This window comes from Etheostoma spectabile, chromosome 7 (genome assembly GCF_008692095.1).
Source record: "Etheostoma spectabile isolate EspeVRDwgs_2016 chromosome 7, UIUC_Espe_1.0, whole genome shotgun sequence".
NCBI lineage: Eukaryota > Metazoa > Chordata > Actinopteri > Perciformes > Percidae > Etheostoma > Etheostoma spectabile.
Window position 1 is genome coordinate 16,052,714 of NC_045739.1, and position 19,980 is coordinate 16,072,693.

Consider the following 19,980-nt stretch of genomic DNA (forward strand, 5'->3'; position numbering starts at 1 on the left):
CCCCCCCCCCCCCCCCCAACTGGAGGCCCTGAACAGGGAGCAGTAAAATCGCACTACAGGCTGTAGGTGGTGCCAGAGGAGCTGTTTTTTTTTAATTACCTGCCTAATGTAGTTCTACTCAAACATAGGGTCAGTTTCATCAAAAATAACAGAAAGTTGGTTTTATAAGTCTTGCCTACTGCATCTTTAGACAGTCTCTGGCTATAGTGCTGGTTGCCTGGCAACCACTGTGACATCAACACTCAAGCGATTACTGTCTGGCTGCTGCTCTGCTGTCGTTCAACCAGAGATAGTTGCAATAATTAAAAGTTTCAAAAACGCCCCAGTAACACACTTCTCCTCATATATGGTAATTTGTTGCTCTGGACTGTTTATAAATTTGGAAATGTAATATCTTCGAATGTTATAAAGGTCAACAGATAAAACAAGTAATCACATTGGGTTGTGGGAAATTTTCTAAAGCAAATGTTTTGGGAAATATGCTTACTGCATCTTGGCAGTGGGTTAGATGAAAAGGCTGACACCACTTTCATGTAAGTCTGTACATTAAATATACGGCTACAGCCGGCAGCCTGTTAGCTTATCTTAGTACAAAGACTGGAAACGGGGAGACAGCTAACGTAGCACTAACAAAATCTACCTCCTGGCACATCTAAAGCTCTCTTATGAACATGTAATGCTGTAGCTTCATAGTTAACCGATACATGAGTGATATTGATCTCCTTATGTAACTAAAAAGGCAAATAAGCGTAGTTCCCAAAATATGAGACTAAATTTATCAGTTATCTAAAAAATAGCCAACATAATTATGAATAATAGTACAAATAGTCCTACTGCTGTATTTAGCATATTTCAATAGTCCAAGAATCCTGAAATTGAGGACAAAGGTGAACACACTCCCAGACACAGAGGGTTAGTAGAACAGTACATCACATTAAACATTACCTAAATTCTTGCGTTGGTTGAGGAAAGTGAGCACAGTGTCTCTTCTCTGTCAATAAATACACCCACAATGTCCTTGAGCAGGTCACTGATGCTGTGCCAAATCTGTGCTACTGTGTGAAAAGTACGTTTACTGAGAAGAGCCACTGAAGCGTACATTCTGCGTGTGCGCGAGACGTAATATGTCTCCATAACAGCAGGCGGAGCTAATCTGTATTTTCGCCCAAAAAATGAAAACCGGCAGCTGATTGGACCATTGCGTCACGTGGGCCTGGCTTCTCTGGAATTTCAAAACAATCTCATATGTTACGAATAGTTCACAGAAACGTGTTTCTGAAAACATTTGAAGCGAAAAATAGGCCATGCAGTTGCTTGTCTTCATTTTAGATAGACAAAGGTCAGTTTACAGATTTTAATCCCGCTCGTCATTTCCGGGTTAGCACTCCCCCAATCAGATTGGTCATGGAGTCCGACTGCCCGCCTTCCGATTAAACATGTCAATTCAGCCCAAAGCACGGAACACCAAACAGACTCGACTCACTGGCCATGCCAGACTGTCCTACGGCGGATTATCGGGGTGGTGTGTCAGGGCCTTAAAGCAGGATGTCCAAGTACTACATTATACAGTTTTTTTTTCCGTTAAAGTGGCAGTAAATAAAAAAAAAAGGAAAAAACACTTGATTCTCTTTTTAGGGTTAGAATAAGGTAGGCCTATTTTTCTTCTACTGTCGGATTTGTAGGAAGTGTTTCTCTTTCCCATGCTTGAACAAGGTTTGCAGTTTCATGCAGCTGTGTGTGTGTGTGTGTGTGTGTGTGTGTGTATGTGTGTGTGTGTGTGTGCGCGTGTGTGTGTGTGTGTGTGTGTGCGTGTGCGTGTGCGTGTGTCCAATAGCTAAACCAGGAGCTCTGAAAACATATGATGTCATTTCCCACCAAAGAAAACAGAGAAAAAAAAACCTCGAGAACAGTGAGAGTATCCTATCTATCCTGAGAGCTGTTTGTTAAAAAAACAATAATGTGATTAAAATAAATTAAAATGAAGCGCAAAATAATGCATGGAATGTGTCCTACCATGGAGTGACCCACGATGAAGACGGGCAGGTCTGGGTGGCGCGACTTCATCAGGTCAACGTGCTGCAGGGAGTCTCTGATGTAAACCTGGAAGTCTTTGATGTTCATCCTGTCTCCTTCACTCTGACCATGGCCAACTGTGTAGGGAGAGAGAAGAAGAAGAGACTGATGTGAGGAAAGTGGTACAAGATAATTTATGATTTTAAAGACCTTTTTTTAATACTACCAAAGGATTTTTTTGTTGTTGTTGTGAAAAACGCTTCTTTTTCAGGGTTAAGATGAGAGTCACTGCCACTTACTCAAACATACAATTTGAACAGCGGAATTGTAATAGTTTAGAGATACAGAATTAAAAATAGAACCACAAATACTAAACAAAAAAAAAACAGACACAAATAAATACCTTACTTCTTACAACTGCATAGACAGACATTTTGAGATATTTTTACACCATTTTCAGGTCTTGGTTTGGATGTGCTCGAGCTATAAACTAGGAACGAAAAGAAGGATGAGTTGAAGTTGAACTCCAGATTAGCTTGTCATTATTACAAATATTTTAGCTATATTACACTAACAAACACTAGCTCCTATTTTCTCTCCTAGTGGTGTTTATTTTCGAACATGTGATACAATTATTTATCCTCCTCGTTTACAACCTTAAAAGAGATGAATGAAAAACAGAAGGGAGCCTAAAGGGGGGCCGAATGGCGTGAGAGACAGCAGTGAGGATAAGGATGGATGAAGTAGCAGAGCTGAGAGGGATGTGTACGAGAAACAAGAATAGGAGGGAAAGACTCATTTCAAATGTAATAATTATTTGCATCCATATTTATTGCTATCCTGTTTGTAAATTCCTTATTCAATGGTCCAGGTCCAGGAGTCCTTCAGCGGCCCTGGCTCGAATCTGACCTGCGGCCCTTTGCTGCTTGTCAACCCCTATCTCTCTCCCCCTTTCATGTCTATCCACTGGCACAATGAAAAAAGGGAAAAGCCCCCAAAAACAATCTTTAAAAAAAAAAATGATCCAGATTATGTGTAGTAAGTGCACCTATTGTAAAATAAGGTTACAGACAAAAAGAGAAACAGACAGAGGGGAAATACATTAGACTGACAGATGGAGAGGAGGAAAAAATTATGAACATGTTTGTGTGTATGCATACATAGATTGTGTGTGTCTTCTCGAGTTTTCTGCAGCTGAGAGGTGAGGCGGGTTGCCATGGCGACCACTGAACCAATAACACCACTAAGCTCCTAAACATTCACAACATGTGCCGCTCACACCTTCTCACTCTCGCTCTATGTGTGTTTAGAAATACTGTGTATGTGGCTTCATGCTATAGGTTTTTCTCCTCGTCATTACTGCAGCGATTATCGCACAGTCGAAATCAATGTCCAATCACGGCAGCAGTGAGTGATAGAGCGCTGCACATTTCAGATCGATGTACACTATATACTGTTCTATGCCAGATCCCTGACCTCACACTGCTCAATCTAAATCCTTTCTACATCTGTTTTCTGGAACACACACATTCACTCACACACGCACGCACGCACGCACGCACGCACGCACGCACGCACGCACGCACGCACGCACGCACACTTGGATTTTAAAGTTGATTATAATACAAAGCCAGCCCAGTTGACTCATCTTATCTGCTGCAGGAATAAGTTCATTTGTGGTTGTTTACTACATACAAGTGGGACTTCTCATTGGGTTTATTACCTGAGCAAACATTTCCTAACAAGTTTATAGTCTAAGTTGCTAAGTTGCAGTTTCAAGTCTTCAATACAGCATGATGTTCATTGTGTAGATGATATGATGAATATAGATTAGATGATAAAGCAGGACATGGTTTGGGGTATAGCTATCTTGTGACCTGTCAACCTGTCAATTAGGCTAGATGCTAAGCAATGCTAACCATGACAATGTGTAAGCCTACTGTTAATTAGCCGGGAACTTGTTTTTGGGTGTTGTCCGTGTTTTCGTCTTAGAACTTTGAAACTTTGCCAGTGTGATTTTGGTTCCTGAAAGTTAACACTGCCAGCTTTTCCGCGCATATGACATACAAAGTCAATGCAAAAACAAGAATGGATGCAAATTTGCAGTGGGCAAAGCAAGTGAGCTCGTATACCTGTGAGTTGAAATAACAAAAAAACTAGCTGGCAATTGTCAAAAAGCAGAACCTGAGGCTCCAAAACAGTAGTTCACAAACCAATGGGTGACGTCACAGTGGCTACGTTCACTTCTTTATACTGTCTATGGTGCCCACATGTCAGTTGGTAAAGAAGAATTACGGTAACATAATTTAGGCAGCAACTTTTCAATTCAGTCATTTTTTAATTAACTGATTAATGATTTCACCTCCAAAATATCACAAAATTGTTATTTTAGACCAAAGTGACATTTAAAAAAGCCCCTAGCACTTATAAGCAGTATACATTGAACAAATAGTTTAGGACATACATGTAAGCAGATATAAGTGTTTAATAATGTATTTGTCAAGAATTATAACTCATGTGGGCACCCATAAGTGGAGGCTGCTGTACAAGCAGATAGTTAATGATGATATAGTAAAACACAGTAATACTATAATTGTTTTATATTGAACAATGGCTTGGGTGAAGCTGCAGATAAACTTCAGTCTGTGTACTGTAATGCTGTGGGAATGCTAACAAATTTAGTTTTATATGGCTGTTTTTGTTTTGAAGTGCTAGGTGAAATATGCCTATATAATAAGATTATGGCTGTTTTATGGTGTGTGTGTGTCTGTCTGTTTTTGTATCTTTTACTTTTTTAATGTCTGAAATAAACTTAATCAAACAAAAAACTAAACAAAAAAATGTTTCTTTCAGATACTGGCTTCTTGGGGAAGCTACTCTGAAAAAAAACATTTGTACACAGGCTAATCAATCCAGGACTTTTGCAAGCGCTGATCTAATTAGCTGTCACAATTCTATTATTTTTCCTATAATGTAATGATGGGACAAACATGATTAAACATGGTGAGCATCACCAAACATCATTAGGCTGGTCCTGTGTACTGTTTTCTTTACCTATCACAAACAATCCATTATGAATATTTCACCATCAGTGCTGGTGTAGAATAAGTTTTTATACACATCAAGAGATATGTGAACAATGCTGCAGCCACATTGTACAAAGCCCAAAATATTTCACGTGTGTCAGCTATAATTTGGGTATTTTTCTGTTGAATGAGTTAACCAGCCACCATGCCATATTTCGAGGTTGGTCTTTGGTAAATAGCTGCAGTGTGTGCCAGATGGAAGAAACCTTCAGTCTGTGCAGGCTGCGAATGAAAAAGACCTAAAAATTATATAATTAGAAAGAAATGCATGAGAGACAGAAGAAAGTGTGAAAGGACTAATAAATGAAAAATCTTGACTGCTGAACTCTATTGGGGGCTGCCCAAGGCCGTGTGTGTGTGTGTGTGTGTGTGTGTGTGTGTGTGTGTGTGTGTGTGTGTGTGAGAGTGAGTGAGAAAAAGAGAGAGAGAAAGAGAGAAAGAGAGAGAGAGAGAGACAGAGAGAGAGAGAGAGAGAGAGAGAGAAATAGATGGAAAACTGGTGTCTACAGGGACTTGTTCCAGTTCAGTATTTTCCATTTAACAGAGTGACATTTTACTGCGAGTCACTGACAAACTGCACCTGCGTGAGCACATCCTTATCATTCACTCTCTTTTGCATCACACCAGCTAACTCTTTATTGAGATGTTTACCTCTGGAAATATTTCCACATTTAGCTGGGATTTTTATTTATTTATTATTATTCTGTCTCTCTTGTCTGTAGATGAATTGTTTTTGAGGCTCTGCTGCACAATCACATGAGTTCCCATATTTCCGGTGTATCTAAGACCAGCACAACCACACAGTCTGGGCTAAGAGCACTGTGGTGGAGGAACGTAAAAGAAAAGAGACTGACATTCCATTTACTAACAAGATGACACTTTGTGTCTTTTAAATCCTTCTTTCAGAGCCAATTTCACATTTTCTGATCAAAGTGAATATACAGTTTAGTTGGGAAAACAACAAATGGTGAAACATGAGCAGGTTAGTTAATTGTGACAAAGGGTCCACAGCCTAGCAGCTCTGTGAGGCTGTGCTTAAGCACAGGAATGCTTTAAGGTACATGCTAACATCACCATACTAACATGGTAGATAGATAGATAGCTAGCTAGCTAGATAGATGTTTATTGATCCCAAGAAAAATGGGAAATTCCGGTGTTACAGCAGCAAAATCAGTCACAACGCACAGAATATAAATATAAATGAAATACTAGGAAAAATATACATACATACAATATACATGAAATAATAATATGAATAAAATAAAAGAACAAATCTTTGAATATGTACAGGATGGGAAAACAAAAATGTGCAACTGCACAACTGTGACCTCCTCTCCACCACAGCTTCAAACGTGTCCAGTTTGCAGCCGATCACGGAGCCAGCCTTCCTGATCAGTAGCAAAAACTAACAAAATAATGTGCTGATGTTTAACAGATGGATTTTAATGTTTACCCTGTTTACCAAATTTGTGATCAAAGTATTAACTTGATGATGGCCGACGGATAATAGTCATCGTATGACCAAAGATATTCAAATTCTTCCTGAGGGGGGGGACTTTAATGTTGGTACCAAATATCATCTATCCAATCTATCCAATATCATCTATTTGTAGACATTTTAACCTATGCATTTCACTAAAAAACAAAAAGGTCAACCTCATGATAATTTAAAGTGATCAATAAAGTCAGTGGGATTTATTCTCTGGGGACCATGTATGTTTGTACCAGATTTCATGGTAATACATTCAGTATTCGTGGAGGTATTCCAGTCTGGATCAAAGTGGTGGACTAACTGACCTCCATCCAGCCATGATGCTGCTAGTGTGGCTAAAAACAAGTATTCAGCCAAAGAGGCCATCATAAAAGTATCAACAACTGGTGGTGATTGTCTGATTATAATCCTTTTGTTGAGTTTTGTAATATTAACTTTACAACTTTCTGTTTTATGTGTGTGTAATTATCAGTTTCTTACTACGGCTGCTACTGATGGTGTCTTTACCCCATCACGAGAAAGGTGAATCTCAGGTCATTTGCCTCTCGTAAGCTTTTATTCACTTTTTCATAAGCTCATTGGGGTGTTTTTATTCTTAACCATAACAAAATGCTAAACTGTTACCTGCTTACGGTTATTCACTCTGGCCATGAGAATGAGCTAAAAGCCTCAACCTGAGTTGGCTGTGTGACAGGTCTGTTGTCTGAGCTCAGAACCAGTTCTCCCAGTGGTGAAGGGTCAGCATGACAGAATTTCAGTGAAACGTGAACAGAGCCAGAAGTTTCATTCACACTTCAAACCAATATTTGTGAAGTTTCCACACCTACACTTACAAACACAGAGGCCCTGCGTCAGAACAATAGAGCAACGTACAGTACCACAAAATTAATTTTCCCTAACAGGCTTTGTTCACTCAACAATTAACAAGGATGGATATCAGAGAGAGAGGGGGCTGATGGGCTTTTTTTAAAGCTATGCACAAGCTATTCTGTGTTTGAAGTACTGATTAACATAGGGGCAACAATGAGTGTAGGAGTTAGTAAGCGTATTAATGGAATTTATTTTATATGTTTTATTGAAACTCACCGTGGTCGTGTGCAAATACCAACAGGGACAGTTCCTTCAGTCTCTGTGCAATCTCGTCATACGGCCCACAATGCTCCCCGGCCCCGTGGGCAATAAACACCAGAGCCCTGAGAAGTGAAGAGGTAAGAGTTAATTCACAAAGGCAGACCTACACTTGGCCTCCCTTTTCTTTTTCTTTTATGTTTTATCGCCCACACACAAACAACAGCAACTGTTTGCGTTTCTCTCCATGGGAGCTTCATCCTTCCTTGATTCATCAAACTGTAAACTTGCTAAACTAGATTTCTCTCCAGTGCAGGACAGAGGGGTGGAGGGCTGTGAGATGGAGTAATTGATGCGGTGGAGACGAGTTAAAGCAGAAAAATGGAAGAACGAAATACTAACAATCTGATGCAATTATAATCTGAAAAAAAATCCTCACTGACAGGCTGTTGTGTGATACACAGAAAACAGCATTGACATTCCTGCTCTCTTTCCATGGAAACTACGGTTTGGTTTTCTGAGGGGGTGGGGGTCGGGTATTCTAATAAGCCTGCATGTGACAGGAAGAGGAGCCAAATCTGAATGGCTTGTTGAATCCCATGTTTTCTTTTTTGATTTTTTTGCGGAAGCTTTTCTTTTTTTATTAGATAGTATAGACATGTAGCAAAGGGGGTAGAGAGAGCAAAGGGCCACAGGTTGGATTTGAGCCTGGGCTGCTGCAAAGGACTCAGCCTACCGGGTGAGCTAAAGGTCGCCCAAAATCCCATGTGTTGTGATCTAGGCAGGCTTCAAAAACCTGACTGGGTTGTCTGACTTCACAGTTTGTGGGTTGGTAGGTGCTCCAGCTACCCACCTGTGTGAAAAAGTGAGTTATTCGTGATATGTCTCCTATAAAACATTCAGCAAAATGAAGCTTGTATGCAAATATTTCTTCAGAGCAGCAGATGCAGTGGCTTTGAGTGGCAGAGAGTTTCAATCCAAGTGCTTTTAAAAAGGGATTTATAATGTATTCACTCAATAAGGATGCATGGAAATAAACACTTCAGATGAAATATCCTAAAGTTTTCCTGCTGGTTTAAGTCAAAACCATTTTGTTGATTTGGAAATGCCGCAGTACATTGCACTGGAATTTAATTTCTCATACTGTATATATGACATAAGACATATATGTCTTATGTCATATATACATAATATATATATAATATATATGTCATATATAATATATGACATATATATTTACACTTTGTGTTTTCTGATGTGGAGTAGCTGTGTTTTATCCCTACCCTGCACATGGAAACATATTTTTTCATACTTTGCATATAGGCAGATGTTTCAATTCAATGAGGCAAACCTGTGTCAAAACAAAACGAAGCTTTCAAAAAAGTACGGACCTTTTTCACAGCAGACATTTTGACTTGTCATAGTAGGAAAAGCAAATCTGAAATTGATAACTTAACCTTGGCTCAATTTCATGAAGTGTCCCAGTAAGCTATCAATGACTCAGCATGCACAATACCAGGGCCTCTCCTGAGTGGAATGCAGCCATCATTAATGGTTTTGAATACACCTGTGGTTGTCCGACTATGACATGTCAACATGTCTGCCATAAAAAAGGTCTATTGGGAGTTTATGCAGTATCAAGAAACAGACGTGGATAGGTAAAGTGGCTAGCAATATGTTTTTAATAACAATGTATCAAATGACATTGTAAAAACAATGTAAAAGGCTTCGCTCATACTAATGAACCTACAGAGAATTATCACCTGAATCTGTCCTCAGCTTTACGGAGCTTTATAGCAATTTCAGCTCATTGTTTAGCTGTCCATCCAAAACTTTTTTATTGAGTTTTTTTGCTCTCATAGGGTTGTTTTCAGCCCCAGCAGGCAGCTGTTTTTGGAGAAAAGGCTCTAAAAATGTTTGTACACTTACCTGCTCAATACTAAGCAGCAGGTAGACACTGTTAGCTAGTGGTAGTTAGTGCTAGCTGGTGAACAAATTGGAGCATTTAGCAGCTAAAGATGATGTTCTTTAAAAAAGAAAATGGTTAACTTTATGTTTATTTAGAAAGAGAGAACTTTTGCTCATTAATGCACAGGCTGTGAGCCCAGGTTGTCTACGGTTTTACTTCTTTTAATCAGTGCATATTAAGCGGCAGAGCAGCACTGAAACACTGCAGCGTTTTTTCTCTAAGCAGCAGCAGTGCTGAGAAGCATGGGAGCTTCAATCAGCAGCAGACAATTAGCTCAAATGTATTCAGCGACAGAGAAAAAGGGAATGGAGTGAAACGGGGAGAACGTTGGGGAGGGTGTGAGGTGGGTTGGTAGACGTGTAGAATAAGAGTAGCTGTTCATCAGGCTTCATTAGCAAATCGCTCTGATTGCACATCTTTCCCTCCTTTTAGAGAAGCCATCGCCTCGGGCTAAGATTTCCTCTGCACTTGTTGGCCCAGAACGAGTGTGTGCGCGCTTTTGTGTGTGAATGAGTGTCTTTGTATAGTTACAATGTTCTGTTACACACATGCCGAGGGGCAGCATGGGATTAATGGGGCTACTCTGGGTTCATTGTAAAGACGACTGTACAGTGATCAATGGAAACCACAGTTGTAATGTTACATTTGTAATTTGCTGTCTTTCTTTCTCTAACACTCTCCATCCATCATGCTCTAAATACCTCTTTGGTCTGCTTGATAATCTCTCTTTCTTCTTGTCTAACTTTTATCTCCGTCTTGTCAGTGTCAGTTTTAAGTTTGCCTGAGTTGCCGGAAAAAGTGAGAAAAAAAAAATCAAATAAAAGGCACTGCGTCTGGTGACGGCTAACAGTGGGAGATGTAAAGTCTGCATTTTATAACGGATTTAATTACCCAGAAACTTAATCTGAACAGATGTTTGCATTTATTCAGATACAGGCATCTGCAGACTAGTGACAATATTCAGGGATCATCAGCATGTCGGATCAGCCGTGCAGAGCCAGCACACTACTTCCACTTTGCTAAAAGTGGTCTGGCAAGGATCAAGTGTTACTTCTATAGGCTGTGACATTTGGGCATTGTACTACTTTACTTAGACATCAACCTGAACCTGGAAAGCTCTACTACACCCCGGCCTGTCATAGTCAAGTATTTGCTACAGGAAGGCCCAAAGTGTAAAAAGACTTATTTGCAAGGCAGCTTTAAAAATGTTGAAAAAGACCAGTTCCAAAAAAAATTGTTTCTGAATACATCTTAGTCTAAAATTAGGCAGTGCAGTTGCAGAATTATGTTTTGTTGACTACATGGAACAATTACAGGACTTACATAACTTATTGCTCAAGCAAATTACTCGCAGCATTTTACTAATTGTGAGTCCTCTAACTGCCTTTAACTCTATAAGAACTGACATGCACCTCATTTTATTTAGGAGTTTCACATGACTCAGCCTGTTAGGAGCTATTTTTAAACTTTAGGCCCCTGATATTGTAAGTTTAATGCTCACTTTAATTGGAAAGCAAAGTAGCTATTGACCAATCACGATTAGGTGGGGGGCAGGACTTAAAACGTTAAAAGATGGATAAATATCCCAAGCAACGCCTTTAAAGTATCTTTGCCTGTATATTGTACAGGAATGTTTTATATTTAGAAATTAAATTATTGAATATTTCAATTATTGATAAATATTTTAATGACTTTTTTTTAAATCAAGTGACTGTTTAGTCTATAAAGAAATGCCCCATCAAGTTCCTATGGCGACGGCTTGTTTGGTCCAACCAACAGTCCAAAACCCAAACATAAAAATAAAGGATTCTGTTGATCAACTAATTGATTAATTGAAAACTAGATTCAGTACTAGTTATATTCAACTCAATAATGTTCAGAAGGGGATGTTTTAATGTGCATTATCACCTGCATGATTAGAAACGTACTGATTATTTTGTGTAAAGTACTTTAAACTTCTAGTAACAAGAAAAGAGGCTTTTCATTTTACTTTCTCATTCACCCTCTCTCTGTCTTAGTCTCTCAACTCTCATGGGAACTAGAGGCCAACTAGTCTCCCACACCAGTTGCTGAAACAACTCCAGAGAGTTTAGCTCTCCCTCTGGCTCTACTCAGAGCTACTCCAAACAACCACAGGCCCAAAACAAAGCCAAGACCCTAATCCCCTAATGCAATGCTGACTGGCTACTCCAAGGTAATTTAGGAACTCACAAACCTTCCAACTGTGCTTGAATGCCACATTCTGCACCTTCCACATGAAAAGCAAACGTCCAAGGCATTTTAGGCATGTGGCTCAAAGAGGCGCACACTTATAAGGTGGGAAGACAAAATCCCTGCAGGGTTTCTACTTTGTTCCTAATTTGACATTCATGATTTTTCCATTATTTTCCACAACATAATCAATGTATTTCAAATATCTCCACATGTTGTTCTTACATAGTTTGTTCATTTGTTTTTCTAAACGAAACAATCTGGCTTTTACCACAGTTGCGCTCACTGCTGAGAAATCATCAACACCGTCCAGAGCAAAAAACGTGTAGAAATGTTAAATTCAATTGTCCTCTCTTTACAGTAATCACCATAATTACGAGCAATCCATGGTGAGGGGCTTAGCTATTAGTAAACAGAAAAATACTATGGAAAGTATGTCTGATGTCAGTTAAAGACCCCCTATACCGCAAGGCCGGAGTGGGACTCAAGTAGTAGTTGCAATATAACTGTATTCTGCTCAATTCAAGAGATTTCAATAATGTTTAAGACACCTTCAGAAGAGAAGAACCCGTGAATTCCCAGGTGACAGTGAGATTTGATGCACTTGGGGCAAAACTAAATGAATATGACAGAGAAGTACAATGCGACAGGTGGAAAATAAGATGGAGTCTGGGGGAGGGGTGAAGTGTGACAAACGAAAATGGAGAAGAAAGTGAGTGTGTGTGTGTGTGTGTGTGTGTGTGTGTGTTTGTCCCTCCTGGTTACTGCAGCAATATCCTTTATTTGCACACCGTTGTCTTTGCGACTTTTCATGTTTGCATAACCCATTTGCTCTCTTCTTACGTAATTGTGTTTTTCTTCGATGGATCGTATCTCTACTTGCTGTTGCAACATTTGATGTTCCCATAAACAAATTGCATTTCTCTATAGCAGCAGACACCTTATTTTCAAAATCAAAATAATTATAGAATACGTTGATAATTATTTACACTCCCATTAGCACCATCTATGTCTCAGCCGTTGCTTGTAATGTTACTGACTAGTAAATCTAGCTCACTGTTACAGTATTAATGAAATTGTTACATCACTGTGAATATGAGTAACAGAGGAATGAAAATGGAACAGTGACTTGTTCTCCGTTTCCTTTTTAAATTAATTTACAGTAAATGATCACAGCTGGCACTTTGAATCACCTACTCAATGAGTATTATGGGAATACAAGTGGCCCTAATATTTTATACTGCATTACTCAGCCCAAATTTGCCCCCAAGCGCAAATACGACGGTAGCCATTATACAGCTTTTATCTTTGTAAAGTATCCTCTACTGACAAGCCTAACAACGGCAGCGAGCAGCAGGGAAATTAAATGGTCTGGCACCATCAGCGAAAACTTCAATAACAACGTGACCTATTTACACAAACTCTGTGTGTGTGTGTTGTGTTGTGTGTGTGTGTGTGTGTGTGTGTGTGTGTGTGTGTGTGTGTGTGTGTGTGTGTGTGTGTGTGTGTGTGTGACTTCCAGTCATATGCAAAAAAGATCATGTTTTCATGTTGTCATAGGGTTAGGGTTGTCAAAATACGCAGGTGTGCAGTGCATGTGTGGTATGCTGACCTCCATGTGGGTTCATCTGTCAATCATTGTGGATGCTCCTCCACCTTTCACCTACATCCTGGTTCTAGTAAAAGGGCTTTTCAGGAGCTTGTGACCTTTGACCCTATTTTATTCTCGTCCTCATAAGAAACATTTCAAATAAAGATTTGCATTTGTTTTTCATATATTTTATGGCTGTATCTTTCAGACTTGTCCATGTCATTTTCAAGCAACAGCTCCCTACATTGACTAGTGCCAGCATCTCAACAGTAAGGATGTAGCGCTTTTATTTGTCTTATGTGATAGTAAACTAAAAATCTTCGGGTTCTGGACAAAAAAGGCAATGTAAAGATATCACTTTGGGCTTCAGGAAATTATGATTTTTCACTATTTTCTGGCATTTTATAGACAAACCGATTAATCTATTAAAAGAGAAAATAATTATCTGACGAACGGATAAAAAGGGAAATAATTGGTTAGTTTTTTAATTACTTACTTACCAGATGACTCACTTAGGATATTATTAGAAGTCAAATAATAAATAAATTATATACCATGCATCACTATAGAGCATTTTATAATAAGTCTGAGTCGTTTGGCTGCTGTTTGAATAAACTGTCAAACGGCAACTCTCTTATCGGGAGATTTCTTTTGATCGTCAAACCCCTCACTCTGACATCTCTCCATTAGTGCGCGTGTGTATGTGTGTGTGTGTGTGTGTGTGTGTGTGTGTGTGTGTGTGTGTGTGTGTGTGTGTGTGTGTGTGTGTGTGTGTGTGTGTGTATATTTCAGGCCTGTGTGTAATATGTGTAATAACTGTACCAAGTGAAAAATGTGAATTTCCTCTTGCGGGATAAATAAAGGCATGTCTTTGTCTTCTATAAACTTAAGATGTATCCATACTTCCAAAGTATAGCCTTTTAGAGTTGTAGCTATGATAAACTTCCACAGACAACAGCATATTGAAAGTAAGATCACTATTTTGGGTAATGGGGGGGGGTGTGATTTTACTGAACAGCTTCTGTTTTGTCAGCTTGTAAAAGTGGAGTAAACCGACCTCAGGTAAAATAATGTTGTCTGCGATTCAGTGAAGAATTTAACTATCCTGTGAAAGTCCAAATGCTTCTACACCTTTTTGCGCTGCAGGGCCTATAATTTTTGTGGAATTGCAGAATGCTCAGATTTTGTGGTGACAAAAATGTCAAATTTGAGTACAATGCATGCAAAAGGCCACCAAATACCTGCTATTAACATCTTATAAAAGCACACATTGGCCGATGGATATACACACCATTTATGGAGTCTTGCATGCCTCTCTGTTCCATGACTGCATGCATTTTTAGCATGGTCACTGGCTGGCATTCAGCGAGAGCGCTCTTATATAACACATCCAAAGCCTTGGCTCTAAAACAGGTACAACACAGAGGGATCTGCAGCTATTTTAAGCCTGCAGTGATTCAGCTTTTTACTTCCAAAAACATGATTTGCTGAAGAAAAACAAATCTTTTATGGTAAGCCAATCAAATTTGTTATTTTGTGTACTGATTCTTTTCTTTCTTTTTTTTAGAATTGGTTACTTATTTCCAAGATTCTTTATTGACAAGCTTGACATATATTAGCAGGTAGTGGGCATGGGTCTGGGAAAGGGCTTCTGTGTGACCACAGTGAGGTCTCCGTCCTCACAGGCATTGTGGGAAATTATAAGGTCAGAAGTTTGTCCCACTGCCAGAGCAGAATCGTATACATTTACATTTAAACAAGAGCTGCCTTAGTGCATCAGGCAGAGAAGTTTGATCCAAAAACACCGATCTGCTACTCACATAAACAGATATCTGCACACAGATATACAAGCATCCACATGTACAAATACAGAATAAATCCCGGATGACTGCAAAATAAACACAAATGCATACACACATGTTATTGTAAACTCCGAGCAGCGGTTTGTGTAGCAATTATGCAGCAGAGTCAGTTAATGAGTCACTGCTCCACTAAGACGTGTGAGCCTTGTGACTGTGTGAGAGAGATCGGTAATGTCTTGACTCAAGATGTTTTTTTGTGGGCCTTTCTGTCACATCCTTTTCCTCCTGTGCTCGCACACTGCTTGCAACTGTGTGGTTTGTGAGCAAGCTTAAATATGACATCTGTGTCCTGTTACATGCCCTGCCACAGCAGAGAGTGCATAGCAAGGGGGCCTCCAACAGGAGCAGACTATTAACCGTAAAGTGTGTTTGTTTTTTTATAAACTGGACCCATTAATCATCTAGTTGTATTGTTTGATGTATTTTTGACTTAGAGACAACATAGCCATTTACACTCTTTCACACACCAGAAAGCAGGATAAGTCAGGATCTCAGGTCTTTTGCAAATGTTCAGTAGGGTTGAGATTGTCATTTGTACCAACTACAAGGAGCAACCTCAAAACACAAGGATTTATGGGTATAAGGATACAGATGTTGTCATTTGATAGCCAGCATTTCCTCATACATGGGACGTTGGGTTTTTCAAAATAAAATGAGGGGAAACCAGCGCATGTACCAATTTCCGTTTCACTGTGTGTTCCTTAAACACGATGATGTTGTAACACACAAACAAAGAGCAAAAAAAGTTGGTTTTTTTCAGATGATCACTATTTTTCAATAGTAAACTATGGAAAGGATCTCCAACCACAGTAAACGTACTGATCAAGTCACTGTTCTTTTTTAAATGGGGTCATGACCCAGTATGACCGGTGCATCTGGCAGTCGCCACTATGAGAGGATTAACATAATTATAATGTTTTTAACGGGTTGGGGTCACAGAATGAGACTAAACTGTCCAGATTTAATACACATGACTAGATTGATTATATTTTATTTCCTGTTTTCATACTAATGTCATTCTGCTGTCTCATTTTCATTACAGCAGGCTACAAATGCACTTACATGTTGCACTTACATGTGGCTCTTTGTAGTTTGTCTTTTTTGAGTAGGCTACTTCTATGTCATTCTTGCTTTGTACCTTCATGGTTCAATGCACTTATTGGGGGTCGCTTTGGACAAAAGCGTCAGCTAAATAAATTGGAATTAAATAATAATTTTGACATAGTGATGTTTTTGTGTAATGTTAAGAAGTAAACTGATTACTTAAATAAGGGGACAGAGCAAGACTGATAAAGATGTAAGGATGATGTAATGTTATGAACATGGACCAGGGCCAAATGTCTACATGTGCATCTATGACTCTCGAGTTACTGAGCTGAAGCTCATCAAAGTCAGTCAGTGTTGCTCCTCATTATGTAACCCATATGAAGGGTAACACAACAATTGAATAGCCTACGAGTAACAACACATTTTGTATTGTTGATTTTACTCTGACAGTCTATTGAAGGTGTAGAGAGGGGGAGGGGGGATTCATAAACACTGCAGTTGGTGGTGTTAATTTTGCATTCTCAGACAGAAAAAATTACACTACAAACCCAACTGTGCACAGTAAAAATGAACATGAAGGAAGTCCTCACGTGACTCAAGGACTGAAAGCATCCATTTGAATAGAATTACTTTCAGTTTAAATGAATGAACTCAACTCTTGGTAGGACATTCCATCTCACACACATCCTACACACCGAAAGATGATACAGTAAAACAGAGACACTTTCCGCTAGTTTTTCGCTCCGTTCTCACTGACCTTGGCGGGCCGGCGGGCTCCCAGTAACGGCAGAACAGGTGCAGTCCGTCGGCGTTGACGATGTGCTGGAGGTCGGTGTAGGGGACTCCCTGCGGGCTCCGCCGCGGAGTAGCTCCCGGCTCGGGCATGGAGGGGTCTGCAAGAGAGACATGAAGGAGCGATGACAACACATCGCTGCCGTAGAAGTAGCAGCTGACACCGGCGGCGAGCAGGCAGGTGGCGGCGGTCACGGCGTTCATTGTTTATTTATTTTTTAGTGCGTGGCATGCGTCGGAAATGACTGTGGTTTGGGGGTTAGTCGGATATGCCGGATGTAGGCTAATCCTGAGCTCTCCGCGCACACACACACACACACACACACACACACACACACACACACACACACACAGAGGCAATGTTGTGTTGCGTCCGACTGGCGTTACGTCACGAGACCGTTCTGCTTTCCACAAGGTCTCTAAACTCTCTCTCTCTCTCTCTCTCTCTCTCTCTCTCTCTCTCTCTCTCATTCAAATTAGCTTTATTGTCATCAACATGATTATAATTACAAGTGTAGTGTTGCCAACAGAAAACAACGGTTTGCACATTAGGCCTACTAGACTATTCAAAGTCCACAATACCACAAGTACATTGTAAGGGAAGAGAAACAAACCATAAAAACTAAAGAAAAAACGAATATGATTAGCCTACACATGTGACCTATGATAGCCTAGCCCAGTGTAACAATTAAATGTATGTTATATGGGAACAATAAAATGGATCAAAGATGACCAAAGGAAGATTTGAATGAGATCCTTTTTAAAAAAAAATAGATTCAATTGCATTTTCATTAGCTTGGAAATGCTCAATATATTAAAAACATCTTTCTCCCGCGTGCCAGCGCACACCTGTCCGTTGCATGATCACTAAGATGATTTACTTAAAAATATCACTTAGCCTATCAATGCATTTGAATTTAAAATTTAAAATATGTTTCTTTACCTCTGGCAGACCTTAAAGCTGCACACACACACACACACACACACACACACACGCACACACACACACACACACACACACACACACACACACACACACACACACACACACACACAAATAATAGCCCAATCATGTAGGTATTCTTCTTTTTTCCTAAAGCACACTCCTTCCCCTCTCTCTATCTCTGGCAATACACGTGATGCTTCCTGGCATCAGGTCCAGCTGGATACACAGTACTGGCTGGCTCATGTTAATGCTATGTGCAGCATTACAATGATGAGGAAAAACCTTTCTTTAGCTGTGTATGGGAGAAACCACCGGAGGTAAAAAAAAAATTAATAAATAAAATAAAATAAAAATAGGCCTGGTATGAAGCTATTTCCTGAGGTGATCGGGTTTTTCAGGATTAGTCAGCTGACAACCTGAAAGCTTATAGGCTACTTCAATAGGTTTCAGCAATTAATGATTAGTCAATAAAACAAGAGTAAACTATGTGGCTGCTGTTGGTGAGCTAGCTATATTATTTTTGTCGTCAATATCTGGCAACGTTTCTGCTTTGCAGCCAATTCTGTGCGGGGAAATATGGCTCACTTCAGCTGCATATGGCAGGATCATAACAGAACACGAGTAACAGTGCACCACACATGTGGAAATAATCGTTATCACTAGACTTGTAACTATACGTGTGAATGCATAGCTGACTTATTGGAAACTGCTCTCCTGACGTCTGCGCAAAAGCTTCCTTTGTTTTTTGTTTTTTTTTATCTCTGCTGCATTCATCAGTTTCATCCACATAACTGGACAGTAGGATGATTATTGCGTGTATGCTTCCAGGAAAGGAACAAACGTTTGCAATGCAAATGTCTCAAAAAAGCGGATACATCTTGTGAAGAATATACTAATCTGGTTCGCCTGCTGATATCGATGCCAGTGCGCCAATATAGTGGAATACGCGCGCTTTAACATCAATATGGTCTGCGGGTTTTTTTTGTGAAAACGATGAATGGAGGGAGCCAGAGATGCGGCATGTGCTAAAATCACTGCACAACTACAAGTTACATTGATTTAAACCAACGCGAAGAGGAATATTATGGTGATGATGGAGAATGAATGTCCATAATAAGGTCAAAACTAAGTCCCGCAGACACTATTAAGTCCCTATGCAGAAATATCACAAGGCTATTATAGAGATGGAACCAACCTGTGCTGGAGCGTCTGCAGTGAAGTTTCAGCTTCTTCTGGGACTCTCTAATTTCGCTGTCTCTGTAGCCTATGTATGTCTCTCTCACTCTCTCTCTCTGTGTCCCTCTCTCTCCGATGCTCTGCTCGCGCCACACGCGAAGAAAAGAATGCAGTCAGCGACGTTTGGGTTGAAACTAAACAAGTATTCACACACCCTCTCTCTCTCTCTCTCTCTCTCTCTCTCTCTCTCTCTCTCTCTCTCCCAAGAGGCGGTGATACAACTCTGCACTCGCCCCTCGATTGTGTAGAGAAAAAAACTCGCCATGGTTGAGTCCACATGGTTCACATTTTGTACATACCGGACCCACTGAAATTATGTATTAATAGCATCATGTGTGGATCGGCCTCTCTCTCTCTCTCTGATTATGTTGCTACTGTAAAGCTTCCACCTGATAAGAGATATTCCTTCAAACTAGACCGTTTGTTATTGTCTTCCAAAATATCCCCTGATCTAGTCCAATTGGCAGGTTATTGGAGGTCATTGTTTAGAAAAAAATTACAGGGTCAAAGTAAAGTTGTGTGATCTGCCACCTAAAATCCCGTTGGATTAGGTCAAGGCAGGTAAAACTTTGAGGTAGAATTCATTGATTTGTTTGGTCACAAGGGGGCAGCGGAACAAGCTGTAAATGGTATTGACATTGTCATTTTCTAACGAAATTTCATAAGG

The 19,980-nt window shown here is 39.8% G+C and overlaps 1 protein-coding gene across 2 annotated transcripts in view; it reads right to left on the reverse strand.

Moving 5' to 3' along the window:
- Positions 1-19,501, reverse strand: part of mgll (monoglyceride lipase) — a 34,639-nt gene extending 15,138 nt beyond the window's left edge. The window contains exons 1-4 of one of the 2 annotated variants that reach the window (XM_032520976.1): positions 19,273-19,501; positions 17,097-17,232; positions 7,678-7,784; positions 2,014-2,150 (exon numbers count right to left, since the gene is read on the reverse strand). In XM_032520976.1, the coding sequence (XP_032376867.1) occupies positions 2,014-2,150; positions 7,678-7,784; positions 17,097-17,224 (372 nt within the window). In that variant the 5' untranslated portion in view covers positions 17,225-17,232; positions 19,273-19,501. Of the gene's footprint in view, positions 1-2,013; positions 2,151-7,677; positions 7,785-17,096; positions 17,436-19,272 lie in introns of those variants that run through there. The other variant, XM_032520975.1, reaches the window with a different exon arrangement.
- Between the last annotated feature and the right edge of the window lie 479 nt (positions 19,502-19,980).